The following is a 19,570-nucleotide window of genomic DNA, read 5'->3' on the forward strand; positions in this document are numbered from 1 at the left end:
TATGAAAAGTTATCACATTATTATATCCTAACCAACTTGGTTAGGCTGTTACCTTCTTCACCATACAATTACAAGTTTCACTCTTTGGCCTTCTTAGTTTGAGCTGAGCAACCTAGCTGCGCTGGTTAAATTTTTTCCTTTTTTCGTTTTGAAACATAATTTGTAACAAATGGTATTTAAAGTAAGTTAGTGCGTATTGACGGTGGTAATTAAATTAAAACGTGAAGTGGGATGCATGCATGATTTAGGAGGTTATTTAATTGATCGATCTCCCAATTCAAGGATAATTTTTTATATAGATGCTGAGAGATGTGATACAGTTTGCAAAATCTAAGAATCATGACCGTCCATTCACCTAGCAATTCAAGCAAGCTAGCTACTTCCTATCCTATCCAAGGGGTGCTCTATCATCCAAGATTTTGCGCCCCACATACCTGCATTACATAATACATACATCATCAAACTATATATACATGCATAGTTTAGTAATTTATATAAAGTATGATGAATTGAATATATATATATATATATGATATGATGATCACGTACCTTCCCAGCATCATAACAGTAGCTTGAGGATTGGTTCCGGGGGAGTTAATAAAGGTGGAGCCATCAACGACACGCAGTGCCTTGACTCCGATAACCTTGTAGTCTTTGTCGACGACTCTATTAACTTGGCAGCCTCCATGGTAGTGCCATATGGTCATGACGGTGTCGATGCAAAACTGCTTCAAGGAAAAGGTGGCGCTGACATGCTTAGGTCTGAGGTTGAGGGGGAGCGTGAGCATAGCATCGATGAGAGCCCGGGCGTGCGCCAGAGGGTACCGGAACTTGGAGAAAGGTTTTGACTCTATAACCTTTGCTATAATCTCTATGCCTTCAACGCATCTCTGCAGATCTCGTGGGTCTTTGAAGTAGTTGAAGGTCACCTTCGGGTTCTCGCTAGGATCCTTGCTTCGAAGCTCTAGATTGCCTGTTGAGTATGGGCCTGCAACTTTTTCTAGGATTATCCCCGCCTGCACACTCGCCCCTCCACCCAAGAATGTGTTTATACTTTTTCTTGCTGCTGCTGAGTCTGCGAAGCTCAAGTTCCCCCCGCCCACGAAATGCCGGCTGCTCTGGATCGGATCAGATCGGAGAAATACATACATACTCAATTATATATATGTATTCTTGAAATCTAATTAATTAAGGAGGAGGATGGGATGGGCTAATTAACGTAACCAACCTGATTTGCTAATCTTTCGAATTCAGATACCATTCTATGCATCCATGCCAGTTCCAGGGAACCGCTGGCTGCTTCTATGTAGCTGTCGAATTTTGTGATGCCCACAACCTGAATCAGAGAAACCTCGACGGGATGGGGGGAAGGAATAAACACCGCATTCATTGGATTATCAGACATCCCCTGACCCACCATCGCCTGATTCATTACCACCGGAATCTTATGTGCTTTTAGATGTTGGGCCGATCCTATGCCGCTTAACATCAATAACTGTGGGCTTCCCAGTGCTCCCGCCGACAGGATGATCTCACTCTTGGGTCCGTCGTTTAGGTAAGCTATGTGGCGGTTCCCGGCGCTGTCTTTGTAGAACACAGCGTAAGCTTTGGGTGGTTCTGCAATATACAGATCGACATCATCATTATTATCGATCACAATATATAATTAATTACGTGCAGTGCAGTGCAGTGGGTATAGTATGTACCGTACCATCTTTCTGGAAGAAGATTTTATGCACAGTTGCATACAAGTAGACAGTGATTTTGGTGGGATCAGCATACTCCAACAAATCGGCGGCCGTGTGTCTATATCCGTTTTCATCAAAGATTGTTCCCCCAACCTTAGTCCCGTACAAATGTTCGTACGTGAAACCATTGTACGGTGACACCCCCGCTTCTAGCAACCCGTCTCTCACCGCCGACTGCCACGCCAACATCGGCGGCTTAAACGCCACTTTCCTCTCAACCCACTCATACGATTCATCGACCAGGGCCTCATCCCACCCCGCGTTGTTAACGTACGCCTTGCTCGCCCGAGTGTAGAACCCGGCGTTCAAGCAGGAGCCGCCGCCCAAGACGCGGGCCCGGTGGTTGAAAACGCCGTCGCTGGAGACGAACAGCTGGGAGGCGGAGTCGGGAGATGTGTCCGCAAGCGTTCTGGCAAACCCATTAATGCTGGTTATGTTGGGGTTCCCATACGGCAACCCACCCCTTTCTAACAGCAAAACTTTAGCCCCCGCCGACAGCGTCGCAGCTAACGCACACCCCGCGGTTCCACCGCCGATGACGATGTAATCGAAGAATTCTGTCGGCGGAGCAAACGTTGCATTCTTAGCGAACGAGGTATATGGCGCTGTACGTACGTCGTACGTGCACAACCCAAAAAAAAAACAAGTTAATATTAGTTACTCCATTCCATTATATATTATATATATATGAGACTTGGCCGGCCGGAAAGGAGAACTTAATTTAATTTGTACATACGTACCTTTCTCGGAGAAACAAGAAGCAATGAAGAAGAAAAATGCAAAGAGAGATGAAGCGATCATGTTAACTATATACTCTTCTATTCACGATGAGCTGATCGATCAAGAACACAAAGTTTATAATTCTAAGACTCGGCCGGCGGCGGGGTAGCTAGTTTTTAAGCATAGTATTAAGTGAAGATGGATTATTGTTAGAATCACCTAACCAACCTTAGCTTCTTTTTATACAAAGATCAGATGAGAGTGGGCAAACAGAGATAGAGGCGGATCGGAACCACATTAAATTCATCAGGAAAAGGCCGGCTACGGTGCAAAGACTTATTGGACACTTACAGTAATTGTGATAATAAGAAAGAGTGGGAGTTGAGGATCTAACATTAATGATTAAACAACAGGTGTTTATGGTTCCATGAAAAGATCCTCAAAGTCTACTCAAGTGGTTGGAATAATGAAAACCGCTGAATTTGCAGAAACGGTCACTCTTTACTCTTCCTTAGTTAGTTCTAACTCTCACCGGCCAATCTCCAAATTCCTCATCAAAGGACTACCCACCTCTCCCATTCACTTAATGCTCCATCTCTCTCTTCACCAAACTCAAATTTCATTTTTCTTTTTTTATTATACTTAATATGTGATTCCGTTTCACTTAACTAATTCTAAGCACAAAGGACCCCACCCTAGAGCCTGTAAATTGCAAATCACGCAATTGACACACCGGGCAAACCTTAGTCTTTATGCGCGCCCATTATCCTGGCACACCTTCCATCATCATGAACCTTGCCGCCTTCTATCGTGATACCAAGTCAAGCGACGAACCACTACGCTAAGTCTCAAGAGAAAGAATTTTATTAGTCTAATCTGGTATTAAATAGGGGAATACATTGTGGATATGTGTAGGTATTACCCTATGATAATTGAGATATATACGCTATTTTTAAAAATCACATGTTATTTATTACTTTTATACTCAAACCAAGAAGGTCAATAGACAAGAAATCATACTTTGAAACACTCAACTCAACTACAATTGTCCACTATAATTAGTTATTCTTTTTAAGCTGAAAAGGGGGCTTAATTATTGATTACCTTTAATTTATGAACATATACAACAACACTCAGTGTTCACATGCAAATTTGACTTTTTGTTGTTATCTTTATAGAGATGGCTATATTTCCTTTATATATATATATATATATATATATATATATATTTGGAGTTAATACCTTCCATGGTAATTCGAGTATTAGCGATTTATCAGTTATGGTAATCCGAGTTTTAAATGACCTCCAATGGTCCTCCATGTTTTAAAAAATAACCACACGTGGTCCTTTTAGGACAACTCGTGGTCATTTTAAACTCGGGGTTTTTTAAGAATTAAGACTACGGGTGATTATTTTTTAAATCATGAAGAACCATTGGATATCATTTGAAACTTAGATGACCACAACTGGTAAATCGCTAATACTCGGAGGACCATTGAACTATTGAAGGTATTAACTCTATTTTTAACATAGATTTCAAGTTTTTTTTTTTTTTGTTATATTATTGTGCTGACTTTAATAACTGATGATAAAGTTCGTGTACATACACGAGTCAAAAAAAGCTTTTCTACATCATAAATGTAATATGATATTATCAAAATAATAGAGAATAGAGAATCAATTTAAGGAAAGGAAACAACGTTATTTTTCAAACTTTGTATTCACGGATGGACAGTAAATGTGATTTGGGTCTACGTGGATGTGACTGTATTGTCATATGTGGAACCATATGTTGCGTTTGCGTGTGAACGGATGAGGAATTGAAAATGAAGCCGCCTTTAAAAAAAAATAATAAATAAATTCATTGAAAAAAATATTATATTCCCTTTATTTTTTAACTTATTTGAAAATTCAATTATAAAAACATACACTCTCTATTGTTAAAATGTATATTCGATAGAGTTATTCCGGTACGTACACGTATAGAGTTTTTAAATCTTTTTTTTTTTTGTTAGTACAATGAAAATGATTATTTAAAATAAAATAAAATAAAAACATTACCAACTCTGTTTGTTGGTTTCTTATAAAACATAACCATGGCCTGCGTGCGGATGTGCCAAGCTCCTTATGGCTTAACGTTAAGGAGGTTCAATATATACTAACATAATAAGACAAAATTAGGTTAAATGCAAATATAATATATACTCCGTAGTATGGTCCATCTCATTTTGAATAAGTCTTACTTTTTCATTTTAGGCTAGCTTTACTAGTTTTCCTTGCACTCTTTTGTCTTGTATAATAAAATGAAGAATCTCTTTACACTTAAATTTTTTTTTAAAAAAAAATCATATAATTTGTTTTGTTACGCTGTGGCAAAGTGAATTTGACCTTGAACATTTAGATTTATGCCCTCCACCAGTGTGCAAAACATGGGTGGTGAGGAGTCCCTTAGAATTGGGGTTCAATCTTTTGGAAGAATAAGTGGTGAGGAGTGCATTAACACTTTAAATTAGATCCTCTTCAATTATAGAGTATGATGGATTCAATCTCATATAGTAGTTAATTACTTGCATTTGTCATTTTTTGTCTCAAAAAAGTATAGTACAAGATTGTTATTTAGTGTTATATATATCCAAAATACTCTAATTTGATCGGTTGTAAATAATTTATTTGGGGACATTGAGACAAAAAGCGATGATATAAATAAGCAAAAGATCGATCAAATTTGTTATGCCCATCCATGGAATGCTCAAATGTATAGTTCTCTGAAATTAAAAATATAATCACTGAAATCGTAATTTATAAAGATATAAATATATTGCAGTATGCTTATAAATTATAATTATATATACTGTACTCCTTATTATACATGTATAATGTATTATATGTATATAGTTGGCATATACATACAGTGGAGATGGAAAGAAGTGAACGAAGAAAGCAGAAAAAGAAACGAGAAAAACCGGCCTATAAATACAGCTGGTATGTATGTGGGTAGTTAGGTAGGTAGGTGGTGGTCGGAGGTATACCTAGGAGTAATCTTGATGACAAGTCCTGGAAAAACATCATCAGGATCATGGATATGTGGGTTGTGCTCAACGATGAAAGGGTCGCCGCACTTGTCGCTGATGGTATGCAGAGTTTCCCCTTCTCCGACCACATAGATTTCGTCGCAGGCCCTGTTGTTGGACAGCTGCAGCTTCCCTCGTACGTGAACGTCGCCGCTGTCCCCTCCATAACCATAATTCTCCTCCACGGAGCTAACAAGTAGTAGACACAGCACCACGATTCCGCAGTACCACGACGCAGCGTCAACCATGGTCGCCGGGGTTTTCTTGAATTGATACCCAAGGGAAAGTTGAGTGCTATATTCACTATTCAGAAGATGGCCGGAGATACGATAGAGTGGCGGGTTTATAACATTAAAATGTAGAGTTTATGGATTTTTGATTCTATATATATAGAAATTGTGGAATTTTGAGTCTGGACGGTTGGTTGATTAGGTTGTCAATTATATTATTATATATCTTTTAGACTTAAATTTATTGACGGGTTAGTCAAATCAACTAACTCAATCTATTAACATCTATTTACCAAACACTCCTTAAAGTAGGTTGCCAAGTAATATGCATAAAAAAAAAAAAAATGATTGTAATACGTCTTGTATAAATAATTTTAATATTATAATGTCCTGTACTGAAATGAATACAAGGAATATATTTGTTCCGACCCGTGCAATTATTTGTTCTTATAACTAGCATTAACACAATCATTTATATTTATATCAATGTTTTGTTGAGTCGGAATGTGAGGAGCCCTTAAGAATAGGGATTGAGGGATTCAACCTTTGGGAGAATAAAATTATTTTTAATAAACTTCACATTCGAGGGATACAATATTTTGGATTGATTTCTAAATCTTATCCTTAAAAAAAAAAAAAAAAAACCAACCTTGTAAATGTAAAGATATAATTCAAATCATATATACGGACCTGTCTAATTCATGATTTGGATATATTACTTTAAACACGAAAAGAAATAAAGTATTTTGCGGTCTGCATTTTAATTTAATAATGATCTTATATAATATATGATAATAATTGAAGTTAGTTGTGATGCTCCCTTTATGAATATAATAAATAACAGTTTGTATTTATATTGGATAAAAGTAGCTTTAATTTAATAATAGTTACAAAATTTAAAATATGTATGCTTAAAAAAAAATTAGAGTGTGTTTGGTCATGGGATCGGAAATAAAATCTGAATGAAAATCAAATGCTGGATATTGTCAACCAAACAGTAACTATGATTTTGATTCTCATTTTCGGTGTGTAAACTCATGAACAAAACACACGTACCCTTAGAATGGAATTAAAGCTTAACACACTAATTTGTTCTCTCAAATTACAATTAAGGCAGCATTGAATCATTGGGGCAAGATATTAAGAAAATAAGTAACGTGTTTGAATGCATTATGCATCAAACAACGAAGCTAACAGTGATGGATCTGGCGATTAAGGATTGGATCAAGAAATTAATAATGTGTTGTGACGAAATAGTTGACCAACGTAACAACTAACAACACAGATGCGTGGCAAGGTGGGATGTTGGGTCGATTCATATGTTGGGTGTGGCAGCAAAACTACTTCAGATCAATTAATTTCTCTTATCTTCTAAAAATCAATCAATATATACATACGTGGCTGCATCAGCATAATTATCTTTCATGTTAATATATATATATATATATATATATATATATATATATATATATATATATAAACATACGTCGCTGCTCTGTCGGGCCGGAGTGTGGGAGGCCTTTAGGGTTGGGGTTCAGCTTTTGGAAGAATGTTAATATATATATAATAAATATTGTGGTCAAGAAATTTATTAGAACATGATTGAACTTTTAATTTATTTTAAATCAAAATAAAACTACTCACAATATATTTTCATCCTTTATTATAATTACATAGAGATGATTTATGTGTCATTTTCTGAATGTGATAGTATAATCCAACTTGGTTTTGTCAATTGATGTTATAGCTACCTCAAAGTTTCAGCCTACCTTCCAGGCATAAATAATCAGAGCATCACCAACAACATCAATCAATAATAATAATAATAATAATAATAATAATAATTTCTACAATTTCTCAATATATGTTTTGAAATATAATTGTTTTGTCAACAGTTTGTTATCTATAGTCTATAGAATATGAATGGTGGGTGCATCATTAAAATAAATAAATAAATTGAAGAGTTTTATAGTTCATCATTCAACCAATTCAACTCACAGCAGAAACATGGATATTCCTCTGAAAACATTTAAAAAAGACAGCGCATGCAAATTGGTGAAGGAATATATTGTGACGTTCCAACACACATCCCATATTTAAGAAAATATAACAACATAAAAATTAATAATAGAACATAAAATAAAACAATTAAGTAACAACCAAACCCCAAAATATGAAACATCTCAGTCGCAGTTAGTAAGATCGAGAAAATTTATTATTTTTTATTAAAAAATATCAATTTATTTCACTTTAAAACTGGGCTGGGGAAAACAAGCCGTACGTGAATGTTGGGCCATATTGAAGATTTGAAGGCATACAAGTAGGGAGTTGCAGATCTTCATCTCGCCACACTTTTGGGCCGTTTATTTTGGTATGGCCCATAAAACTCAGTCCTAGCTCTCTATACTTGGATCCGTACCGTTATATATGGCTGTTTCCATATAATAGGTGGGCAGTGAAGTAGCAAATTTGTATAAATGGGATGGGAGAGAGAGTAGAGAATCCAAATAAAAACGTATGTTCTGACTGCCACCTTTAATTTTGAACCCAACCCAGTAGTAGACTAGTAACAAAGTTTCCCAGTATTGGAAGACGCACGCAGTTACTGCCATTAGCTTAGCTTCAATAATTGCATTTGCATTGCATCTTAGCTGCCCAATGACTAGATTGCTATTAACAATACCTCAATAATATTTTCTCAACACTTAAACGAAAGACATCTTTGTATACGATTGGACATCACGATTAAGTAATGCCTGTTTAATGTTAAAATGGAGCACACACATCTTTTAATAGCTGATTCTTTATACTTTATTAGATTGGAAAAGTATTGTATTGTAATAGAGTAAATAAAACTAAAAAGATACAAATAGTTAGAGAGATTATTTTTAAAAACATTTCCTTGTAGAAAAAGGTACGGAGTATAATGTAGAGTTGTACAGGCAAAAGAAGAATAATAATTGAAAAGACAGCGAATAGTAGATAACAAAACAACAGGAGGGGTTTATGCGACACGAGAAGCGGAAGCCCCACAAGTAGTCTCTGTTGTGGCTTTGGCCCTCTCTCTCTCTCTCTCTCTCTCTCTTAGGGGGGACTGAATCAGAATCATACTTCCAAACCCACTTTCTTCTCTTCCTCCTCTCTCTCTCTCTGCCGTTTCGCTCCTTCTCTCCCCAGCCCCAGGTTAGCTATTTCTAATGCCCTTTCATTTTCATTACTTTGTGTGTATACCTGAGCTCAGGAATAAAGTTTTCTTTTTTATGTGCTTCTGCTCCAACTTGGATCTGGTGTTACCTTTTTTGTGGTTGAATTTTGATGGCTTGTCTTCAATTTTGGCTTTGGTTAACAGTTCTGGGTGTGTGCCTGTATTGGGTTTGAGCTTATTTGCAGTATAAAGTGGTGATCAGGGTTGTGAATTGGGTCTCCCCTTTATTTATTATTTTAGTCTTCAAGCTTTGCTTTTGCTAAGTGTTGTGAACTTAAAGTCAGCTCTAATATTTGGCAACTTTTTGAGCATTACTCTATGATCTGTTAGAGAATTCGACCAACAGCTGCTTGTTTGTTTGTGTTATTTTTTTCTTTGAATTTCACTTGTATAAAAAAAAAAAAAAAATGAAATTTCCTGTATCTGAGCTTGATTTGAGTTTATGAACACTGCTTGGTTTGCCAGATCCAGCTGATTTTGGAGGGGCTGAAGGAGATGAAGCTTAGGGTGTGCCAAGTTTAGCTTCTTTAGGTTTTCTGTTGAAACAATTGTCTGGACACGCCGTTTACCTCTTCCACCCATACTTTTCAAACTTAACCTGCCTGCTACTGGAGACTTCCCTTTGTTATGTTGACCTAGGAAGGTTTGGTGTGTTACAGTGTAAGAAAAAACGAGTCTTTTGACTTTGTTATTTGTGTTTCCCATTTTGGAGAAGCATAAATCTTAGATCTTGAGGGGTATCTTCTGGTTCTTTGGAATTCAAATTTTCGTATGGCTGTTGCCAAGAGCAACAGTAATACTGAATCACCACTTTGCCCATGCAATTGCTATAAAGTTGCTAACTTGGCTGAAACCATCTTGGATGCGAGTCAGTCTGGTCACCTTAAAGACCGGTATGTTCTTGGAGGGCAATTAGGCTGGGGACAGTTTGGAGTAATCAGGGTCTGCTCTGATAAATTCACTGGAGAGGTATTGGCCTGCAAGTCGATTGCTAAAAATAGATTGGTCTCTCAGGAAGATGTGCGGAGTATCAAGCTTGAAATTGAGATAATGACTAGGCTTTATGGGCATCCTAATGTTGTGGATCTCAAGGCAGTTTACGAGGAGGAAGATTATGTGCATCTAGTAATGGAGCTTTGTGCTGGGGGAGAGCTTTTTCACCAGTTAGAGAAGCATGGGAGATTTTCCGAGACTGAGGCCAGGGTTGTTTTCAGGCACCTGATGCAAGTTGTAATGTACTGTCATGACAAAGGCATTGTTCATAGAGACTTAAAACCGGAAAACATTCTCTTAGCTACAAAAGCCTCTTCTTCTCCCATAAAATTAGCTGATTTTGGTCTCGCAACGTATATCAGACCAGGCATGCTCTACTTTGCTGTCCCTATAATATTCGTACTAATTTTCTGCTCAGAAAATGACTTTTTGCAATCTTTTTCTCCAATGCAGGAGAGAGTTTGCGTGGTACTGTTGGTAGTCCGTTCTATATAGCTCCTGAGGTGTTGGCAGGAGGTTATAATCAAGCGGCTGATATCTGGAGTGCTGGTGTTATTCTTTACATTCTCCTTAGTGGGATACCACCGTTCTGGGGGAAGACAAAATCACAAATATTTGATGCTGTTAGGGCTGCTGATCTACGATTTCCTTGTGATCCCTGGGATTCTATTTCTTATTCAGCAAAAGAGTTGATCAAGGGAATGCTCTGTACTGATCCTTGTCACAGGCTTACAGCTCAGCAAATTCTTGGTAACAAACTTACCTCAAAATTTTGCCCACTTTCTTTGCCTAGTCTTTTTCCCCCTTAACTATATATACTTTTTTTTAAAAAAAATAAAATTGTAGATCATACTTGGGTAAGGGACAAATTTCGACTTCTTGAAGAGCCATGTGCACAGGATAAAAGTATTACTGGCTGTTCAAACGAAGGCATTTTCTGTTCCTCATTTATGGGCAGGGAACAAGACATTAGCTTTGGCGCAGGGTCAGCTGTTGCATGTGATGCCCAGTCGTCACCTGCATTCACATGCCGGTCATCATTTTCTTCCTTCCTGGCAGGACCTTCGACTCCTTACTTTGAGTCAGGTGGGTTTTCTTTCCAAAGTGGTGGATCAAACACCCAAGAATTTTCTACTCCCGTTTCCTCAATGCCAAGTTTTGCATTCTTCAGTCCAAGTCCTAGTATTGACCAAGGTCGCTGTGAGTTGACAAATCCATCTAAGGAAGATTTAATTCGCAAAGGTAATGGTAATGGAGTTTGTTAATTACTTTGAATGAATGTCCCCTTACTACCATATCTCTAAAAGTAGTATCTCGATATTTAATTTGGGTGTATGTGGATGCAGAGAGTGGTGTAGGGAAGCTGTTTATGATGGCGGATACTTGTGTATGCTACGAGCAAGTGGCAGCTGGAGGGTTAGAGCGTAAAGCATTAGAGGTTAAAAAGGGTGGATCGAATGTAGTATCTAGAATGGCGGGCATCCACAGCCACAGCCACAGCCGGAGGAACCATACAATAGGGCTAGGTGAACTTGAGCAACTTGATCTTATGGTGACTGAATCAGTTATTCGTTGGGCATCATGCACATGTCTCCCAACTGCGACTTCGCTTAGGTCTTCACTCGTTTGTTGAAAGTATAGTATAGTGTGTTTGTTGGGTAGTCTGTGCTGAAACTGTTTGTATTTTCACTTGAAAGCAATGAGCTCCGTCCTATAACTAAGATTGAGTGGTGTACAAGGCCTATTCATTGATTTTCCAATACAGTTTTAGGTGTCAGTAGTAACTAGTAAGCCAAGCCAAGCCAAACTGTTTGATAGAGACAGAAATGCTGCTGCCATTACATTGCAGCTTTGCCACGTGTATAAAGTTCAGTTGGTTTTTTAAGTTATGTTTCTTTTTCTTGTTGCCAATGTTATGTTTGTCTCAGATGTCGAATGTTGTTTTTTCCTTCCAATCTTTTTATATTTTATAGTTAATCTATAAGTGCAGTGGCAGTTATATAAGTTCAGTTGTCACATGATATATGCGATTATAAAAATAAAATAAAATCAGTCGAAAGCAAGTCTCTGAGAGGCGACGAGAGAAGCATATTGACCCTTCCTTTCCAACAACTCAAAATGTGTCCCCAGCTCTGCAATCTTTCCATCACAACAAACAGCAATCACATCTGCATTCTGAACAGTGCTCAATCTATGAGCAATCACTAATGTTGTTCTTCCCTTCATTAACTGGTTCAACGCATCCTGGACTAGACGCTCACTAACAGTATCCAATGCACTAGTGGCCTGCAATCAACTCACTCCATTCAAAATCCATTGGAATGGAATGAATAATCGACTATGCTGCTCTGCCTAGAAGCATACATACCTCATCAAGAATTAGGATTGGGGCATCCTTGAGCAAAGCTCTGGCAATGGCAATCCTCTGAAAAAACAGAATATGCAGTTACGCAAGAGGACTCTATTTGTGAGTTGTGACACAAATATATCTACCCAAAAAACAACACCGTGTTAATACCTGCCTCTGTCCACCACTTAACAATCCCCCACGCTCACCAACCAATGTATCGTAACCCTATGGAGAGAACATGAACATCAAAGTCATCAAGTAGAAGAAAAAGGTTAAGAGCATATTTTCAGGTGTTACAAACCTGTGGCAATGAAACTATGAATTCATGAGCATTTGCAGCTTTTGCTGCCTTTATCACATCATCCTTGGATACATCCTTATCTGGGAGACCATATGCAATATTCTCCCCAACAGATACCGAGAAAAGAACAGGTTCCTGTAAGAGAATGTTCGTATATCAGAAAATAATAATTCTACTCATGAGTTTTTCTGTTCAATACATTTAAACTTTTAAGCCATTTGTAATTTAACGTATAAACTTCTTCTGTTTGCACCTAACTACATCTACTCTAAAAATTGTCTGCATGTTGCTCATTTTGGGTGAAGAGTAATAAAATTATTATTTTTTAAAAAAGACATCCCTGGACCCTAATATGTGCACTTGATAATGATGTACTATTCTTGAATTGAAATATGAAGAAAAAATAAATAAAAGAAAACTATAGAGAATAAAAAAGCACAGGGAAGAGGGAGAATAGGTGTGTCTGGTTTTAGGTTTTGAAAATTGTTCAAATGACAAAAATATACCTATAAGATGCACATTCAGACACATGCTATTTTCTGGTTATTTGTGGAGTGAAATGGGTGAAATGCAAGTAATATTAAGAGTTCACATAGTTAAGTGCAAACAGAAGAAGGTTATGCATTAAAGTGCAAGTACAAAGTTCATATATTAAAGGTAAAAGTGACATTATTATTAAGTAATATAGGAGAATGAATATACTTGATTCACTAGAGACACAGCACGTGCCCATTCACTCTTATCAAATGTTCGCAAATCTTCTCCTGCAACAGTAATGCGACCCTTGGTTGGCTGCACAATAAGAATACATTAAACTTCCACTGAAAGCAAAAAGGAAAGGTTTTCAATTACACAACAAGAATACCTCATAGAAACGTGCTAGTAGCTGTACTACAGTACTTTTCCCAGCGCCACTGGGGCCCACTAGGGCAGTAACTGTCCCACATTTTAGGGTCAAATTCAGACCACTAAGGATTTCTACATCAGGCCTCACTGGATAAGAAAAATGTACATCTGCACAACAAACATATATAGGATTTAGAGTTTGATATGCTCTCTGTACTATGAAACCAGTAAAAGGGAGCAAGGTCCAGCATAAGTACTCACCTTCAAGACAAATATCACCAGACTGTGCAAGGCTTCGCACATTACTACCAGATTTCAAGGATGACATGTATCCCAAATTTGTAGACCGCATGCCATCAGAACCATTATCCACAAATAGTCTAAAATTTTTATCATGTGCATTCTTCTGTTTCATGTCCTTGTGTAAGGCATAAGCAAGGGCTTCATCAATTTCAGCTCCAGACAACACAGAATTGATTCTATCCACAGAGGCAAAAGCCACACGAAGATCTCCAAAGGTATTGACAAGCCCTTGAACCTAGAAAATTTAATATATAAATAAAAACATTGATAAATATACATAATACTAGTATTTTATATGCGCGATGCGCAAAAAATATATGCCCAATATTAAAATTAAATATTAAAATCTTAGTTATATTAATTTTTTAAAAATAATAGTGTGTGTGTGTGTGTGTGTGTGTGTATATATATATATATATATAATTCATATTAATATTATTCAGGTAAAAATTATAGAAATGATAATTTACTAAATATAACTATGGTAACATTTTAATTAAAACCTAAATGAATTCAAACTTACCATTGAAGGATGTAAGAAAAAAATATTGTGTATGCATGTACATGGTAATAATAATGTGGAAAGATAACAGAAGTTATAACAACAGGGATATTTTTGTCCAAAAAATTATGTAGTACAACTTTTATAGCACAAGGTACAAAAAAAGTTAACGGAAAACATGGACATGGACATAAACCAAGGGTATAACCTGGATTGAAGCTTATTATGTTTTTAGATTAGATATATGTATACCAACTAGTGAATGTAAGATACAGCAGAAAGAGAAACATAAATACACTTACTGCAAAAGTCAAGGTAAACGTGTATCCAATAAAAGAAGCCACAGTTCCCACAGATAGTTCGCCCTAATTCAATGTGAACATCTCAAACAATTAATTTAAACCAATAAAATAAAATAAAATAAAATCCATGGCTACAAGGAATCAAATCCAAGAATTATTACAGCCTGCATGACAAAAATGTTATCTGCAATAATATATTTTGGAGGATTGAGCTCAACACTCCTTAACTCTATTCAACTAAACATTAACCCAATAACCTCAATCTGGTCTTTTTTTATTATTTTTTTGTTATTTTTCTATTTTGTTAATCCCAATCTAGTTGGGAATTGTGACATGACTTCTATGTGTCTATTCAGTCGTAATAAGATATAAGTCCACCTTATGCAATAGAGGTATCATACTAAATCTTAATAACTTATATCCAACTGAGTTTCAGTTTACCGCCTTCTCTCCAGGCATATCATTCATTCTAACTGATGCATCTAAGCTCAATAACCTTTGATTTTAAAAAACCACCGTTGAGCAAATAAGAGAAAGCTATTAAAGTAATTTATCGTATAGGGTTCACAAGATCAGCATGCTTACAGCTTTTACTTTGCTCCCTCCAAGACAATATAAGGCCATCAAAGAGACATAAACTGCAATCCTAGTTACAGACTCATTTACAGATTTGAAAATCCCAAGCTTGATGCCACTGTCCTCATACTCAAGAACCTGCCAATAAATTAAGAAGTGCATGAGAATGCCACAATGGCTTTCTATCAATTCCTAAGAATCTAGACTCGTAACAGCAATGGTTAGCTGACTTAGCTCTACCTGCCGTCCAAAGACTGACATTTGACGCTTTTCTCCACCAAATGATCGTACCTGCAAAATTACATTTAATTAGTATAAACCAGTGGATTCAAAAGAACAGTGAACTTCAATGAACTAGCTAAAAATATATGGAGGCTTCAAAATAGGACTAAATGTCAAGAACTTACAGTGCGAATAGCAGAAAGTGTCTCAGTTACACAATCAGCAATTGAAGCTTGGACCAAACCATGAGATTTGAAAACATTCACGGTTGACCTCTTGTATAGCGCTGAAATGTAAATAACAGTTGGTGGCAAGGAAAGATAGATAAACTAACAATGAATTGCAGAAAACCTATAAAATCTAAATGATTTATGTTTCCTCTCCCTTGCCTTTTCAATGTGAGGTCACAATCTCAATTTTTAACCTTTTCACAAGATAATTACAAACTTATACACACAAACCAGACAACAGTCGAAAACTAAATAACAGAAACTGATCATCTGTCAACTATAAAATGAAACCATATCTCATGTCCATCAAGTCACACAAACACTGCACCTGTGATATATTATAGAGTGCAAATGCTGTTAATACTTATTAATCTCTTCAAGAAATTGTTTACCAACTAAAACTGACACACTAAGCATCAGTACGCCCAAAATTGGTGCCAGTTGGGGAGATAGGGCAAACAATAAACACAGTGTTCCAATAATCTGCAATAAAAGACAAAGGCGCAGTTGGATAATGAACAATCAATTTATATTGTCATCATAGAAAGGAAATGTAAATGGTCAGCAGATTTTGTATGCCATGCTTTGCTATTAATTTCCTACCGAACAGGGAAATATGGTTTCAAACATCAAAGTTTGGGAAAGATGAGATCTGGCTCAAAGCTTACTTAGCAGAATCTCAGTCAGGGGGGAGAGGAAAGAATAAAAACAAATTATAAAAGCTCACTTTTGTTTAGAATAGTAGCTTGCCTCAGACAATGCCCTAAAACCACGATCCCTGGAAACATTTTCACTCACGATATTCTTCAACGAGCCCAAATCAGATGTCAATAATGCTGTTAGTTCACCAACCTGCAAGGAACATGCCACTAATGTTATCACTACCTGCAAAGGAAAAAGAAAGGCAACCTAGCTTGGAAATTGATAGTGTCTGATTTGTTTTTAAGCCTACGTTGATAACATTATTATGTAGAGAAAGATTTGAATTTTGAAACATTGCAAGTACAGGCCAAAATTCTAAAATATTAAAGTAGCACTGTAGCACAACAGATCCATTAATTTGACCTTGTCACGTCATTATTGAACAAGACAACAAGTACAAAAATAAACATACCTTGTAGCGGTCAAAGAACTCAACCTGCCAAAAAAATTAAGCAATGCATCAAAAACCTTAATTAGAGGGCATTCAGTTGTACTATTACACAATAAATTTTCTAGACTGTTAATATAGAAGGGAGAAAGAACCTTCGTGCAGTCAAGTTTTTGTTAGAAAACAATAAGACTACGTATAAATCTTAGATTTAGAAGTAGGTTAGATGGCAGGAGCATGATTTGAAGTCTCTGGATCGTGAGTAATAGATAATAGCAAATGCTCCAACAAGAAATCAATAGGGGCTTTGTCACATTAAAGTTCATGAAGATAATCAAGAAAAGGTAGGATGGCAAGAATAGTTAAGCAAAATGAGGAGAGAATAAGTAACCTTCTGAATCAATACTCTTTGAAATATTTGCGCTCTTAAACTGGACATGACCTTTTCCCACATGGCATTCATGTTTACAACAAAAATCACAGTGAAAATTGGCTCCAATGAGTACATAACAGCCACTCTACCGAGCACTTTCCACAGAGGCTCAGGTCTCGCCCCTATAAGTACTTCAAAAAATCTCCCTGCATTGACACTCCTAACCAATAGTTAGGATCAGTAGCTTATATCTCATATAAGCCATTAATAAACAACGTATAAATAAGATATGGAGTTGTAAGTACTACAACGTCAGAAATCCACAAGTTGATTGAAACTGACAAACTAAGCTTATAGAATGAGTGAAGACTGTTAGGAGGACTCCGAAGCAATCGAATACAAAAGCAAGCAGAGTTTATGTGTTCATACAGTGCAAAGATATTTAAATACGGCTTACAATGCTACCTTAAACGAATAATTGTGTTAACCGTATAAGATTATACTAGATATGAAACGCGAAGATTAAACGGTGGAGTCATTTTATTGAATGAGAGTACCAGAGAGTAGAGGCATAGTGAGAGTGCAGGTAGTGCAGCCAATGAGGGTGAGAACAGAAGCGGCAAGCTGCACCTTGTGGTCAGACAGAAGCCTCCATAATAGTCCCCAATTGATCACTTCAATCGGCTGGGCAACAAAATTATCGCCGGAATCTTCGAATTTAAGCTCGTTTTCGGATACAAAAGCGTCAATAGCGGGGCCGGCATAAGCCGAGGATATGACGAAGCGCTTCGGCTTCTGGCAACGAGCTAGTACACGCCGTGAGGCTAGCGATGAAATGCGAAAGCGCGAGTAATGATTTAGATGCGCCCCAAGCAAGGGGGGCTGTCGGCGGTGTTTTGGCGGCGTAAAGTGGCGGAAGGGAAGAGTGAAGGAGGCGGCGGCAGCGGCAGCCATGTGTTTGTGGAATGCAAGTAAAAGCAATCGAGACAGCGAAGCGTGGAGTGTGGAAGAAGAAGAAGAAGAAGTTGTGAAATGTTTGGGTATTTAATTGCTGCTTTTTTCACTTTTCATTTCAATATTGCGTAAGTGAAGGAGGAAACGAGTAATAGTCTGCGCTCTATCCAATCTAATTTTCGTCGTATCCAAAAAAATAATAATAAGGATCGTTCTTGAACTATTTTGTATAAGATCCTAGCATACACCTTAGGCCTTTTTGGAATCGAATTATTGGTATTTTAATATTAGAATGAAATAGGGATGAAGAATATAAATCTCTATCACACTTACGTACTCGAGGTGATATGATATGATAATTTGTATAAGTATTCTTTGAATTTGAAACTCTTTTACTACAAGAATAATAAGATATTTATATATAGTCACACTTATATAAGACGGGTCAGATTGAAATAGGTCAATATCTAAATGTAATACAAAATATGAGTAAAATACTTGTTATTTATAAATAAAAATGTAATATTTTTATATTTTGATGTAAAAGTATTACTTTTTTCATTAAAAATATTATATATTTTTTTTTGTAAGTAAGGTTGTACTTATAAAAGAAAACGTAATACTTTTACATCAAAATGGTATAGAAACCATGGCTACATCAAAATGATCTCAAGCTATGAGTGTTCAAATGATGTGATTCAAGTGTCATTGGAATGGCAACTCAAAGGGCTACAACTTCTTTGAAGACCACAAAGGCTAATTCGAATGTCTGCAATGTGAAAATTGTCTAGAAATCATAATTGTTGCACATAGTGGGTGGTCACAGTCGAGGTTACGGCGTGAACTCAATTGTAACCACAGGCCCAACATCCTTTTTAAATGATATTTTTAGCGCGATTTGAGGAGTATAAATAACCATATGCGGTTATTTTTAGAGAACTTTTCATTCTCCACACTCTTACGGTTTTCTTGGGAAGAAAACCTCTCCAAATATTTTATTTGTGTAATATAATCAATCAATCTTTGAAGAACAATTTCATATTTCATCTTGTAATTTCAAGATTTCATTTCCATAGTTCTTAATCCAAGCTAAATCTTTATTGTTGTTTTCTTTGTATTTTATTGCTTCCAATTGTTGTTGCAAATGTCTTTAATTTCAACCCATGCTTATATAGATTCAATTAGGGATTATATTAAGTCATATGACCTTTTGTGATTTATTCTATGTGATTGAATTGAGCTATGAGCTAGTGCAATGACTTGATGATGACTCTAGTTGTGAACTTGATTATTTGTATTGACTCTTGTAGGGTTGTGATCAAATTATGCAAGAGGTACATGAAAAGGTTTTATCACTATGATAATAGATTGAGCAATACCATAGTCATACCCCTCACTAATCCAACTCACCTTTTGAGAAAATGGGATGAAAGAAGATGTGAACACCGCATGTTTTATAAATGGCTTCAATGGCATCGAGTCACCATGAGAGTGGACTTGAAGCTAATTGAGAGTCCAACGGCCACGAGAGTGGCGTTGGCACCTAGTAGCATC

General features: G+C 36.6%; 3 protein-coding genes across 4 annotated transcripts; 1 reads left to right on the forward strand and 2 right to left on the reverse strand.

Moving 5' to 3' along the window:
* Window positions 1-260: 260 nt before the first annotated feature.
* LOC109186774 (protein HOTHEAD-like) lies at window positions 261-2,948 on the reverse strand. Of its 2 annotated transcripts, none has more exons than XM_019336904.1 (5): window positions 2,489-2,948; window positions 1,712-2,353; window positions 1,229-1,617; window positions 550-1,118; window positions 261-434 (listed from the first exon to the last, which is right to left on the reverse strand). In XM_019336904.1, the coding sequence occupies exons 1-5, from the start codon at window positions 2,547-2,549 to the stop codon at window positions 389-391; spliced, it is 1,707 nt and encodes a 568-aa protein (XP_019192449.1). In that variant the 5' UTR covers window positions 2,550-2,948; the 3' UTR covers window positions 261-388. The 2 variants fall into 2 exon arrangements, with proteins under 2 accessions (XP_019192449.1, XP_019192448.1); XM_019336903.1 differs by having other exon boundaries at window positions 1,229-1,620.
* Window positions 2,949-8,781: 5,833 nt separating this feature from the next.
* On the forward strand, window positions 8,782-11,849 carry LOC109186318 (calcium-dependent protein kinase 26). Its single transcript, XM_019336249.1, has 5 exons — window positions 8,782-8,952; window positions 9,440-10,334; window positions 10,421-10,717; window positions 10,814-11,209; window positions 11,314-11,849. Exons 2-5 carry the CDS (start codon window positions 9,746-9,748, stop codon window positions 11,598-11,600), a joined length of 1,569 nt encoding a protein of 522 aa, XP_019191794.1. The 5' UTR covers window positions 8,782-8,952; window positions 9,440-9,745; the 3' UTR covers window positions 11,601-11,849.
* Window positions 11,850-11,915: 66 nt separating this feature from the next.
* On the reverse strand, window positions 11,916-18,217 carry LOC109186316 (ABC transporter B family member 28). The gene is made up of 16 exons (XM_019336247.1): window positions 17,620-18,217; window positions 17,081-17,268; window positions 16,714-16,737; window positions 16,350-16,451; window positions 15,992-16,082; window positions 15,555-15,655; window positions 15,388-15,438; window positions 15,157-15,285; window positions 14,572-14,634; window positions 13,726-14,002; window positions 13,484-13,632; window positions 13,321-13,410; window positions 12,619-12,753; window positions 12,486-12,542; window positions 12,336-12,392; window positions 11,916-12,253 (listed from the first exon to the last, which is right to left on the reverse strand). Exons 1-16 carry the CDS (start codon window positions 18,014-18,016, stop codon window positions 12,017-12,019), a joined length of 2,148 nt encoding a protein of 715 aa, XP_019191792.1. The 5' UTR covers window positions 18,017-18,217; the 3' UTR covers window positions 11,916-12,016.
* Between the last annotated feature and the right edge of the window lie 1,353 nt (window positions 18,218-19,570).

This window comes from Ipomoea nil, unplaced genomic scaffold, assembly GCF_001879475.1.
Source record: "Ipomoea nil cultivar Tokyo-kokei standard unplaced genomic scaffold, Asagao_1.1 scaffold1407, whole genome shotgun sequence".
In the NCBI taxonomy this organism is placed as follows: Eukaryota; Viridiplantae; Streptophyta; class Magnoliopsida; order Solanales; family Convolvulaceae; genus Ipomoea; species Ipomoea nil.

Excerpts from the sequence above, each read along its gene's own strand:
- LOC109186774 (XM_019336903.1), bottom strand. The coding sequence starts at position 2,549 with ATGATCGCTTCATCTCTCTTTGCATTTTTCTTCTTCATTGCTTCTTGT. Across the intron at positions 2,354-2,488 it reads TTCTTGTTTCTCCGAGAAAG|CGCCATATACCTCGTTCGCT; the intron begins GTACGTATGTAC and ends ACGTACGTACAG. Across the intron at positions 435-549 it reads ACTGTTATGATGCTGGGAAG|GTATGTGGGGCGCAAAATCT; the intron begins GTACGTGATCAT and ends TATGTAATGCAG.
- LOC109186316 (XM_019336247.1), bottom strand. The coding sequence starts at position 18,016 with ATGGCTGCCGCTGCCGCCGCCTCCTTCACTCTTCCCTTCCGCCACTTT. Across the intron at positions 13,633-13,725 it reads TGGTGATATTTGTCTTGAAG|ATGTACATTTTTCTTATCCA; the intron begins GTGAGTACTTAT and ends TTTGTTGTGCAG. Across the intron at positions 12,754-13,320 it reads CTGTGTCTCTAGTGAATCAA|GAACCTGTTCTTTTCTCGGT; the intron begins GTATATTCATTC and ends ATTCTCTTACAG.
- LOC109186318 (XM_019336249.1), top strand. The coding sequence starts at position 9,746 with ATGGCTGTTGCCAAGAGCAACAGTAATACTGAATCACCACTTTGCCCA. Across the intron at positions 10,718-10,813 it reads TACAGCTCAGCAAATTCTTG|ATCATACTTGGGTAAGGGAC; the intron begins GTAACAAACTTA and ends ATAAAATTGTAG. Across the intron at positions 11,210-11,313 it reads GGAAGATTTAATTCGCAAAG|AGAGTGGTGTAGGGAAGCTG; the intron begins GTAATGGTAATG and ends ATGTGGATGCAG.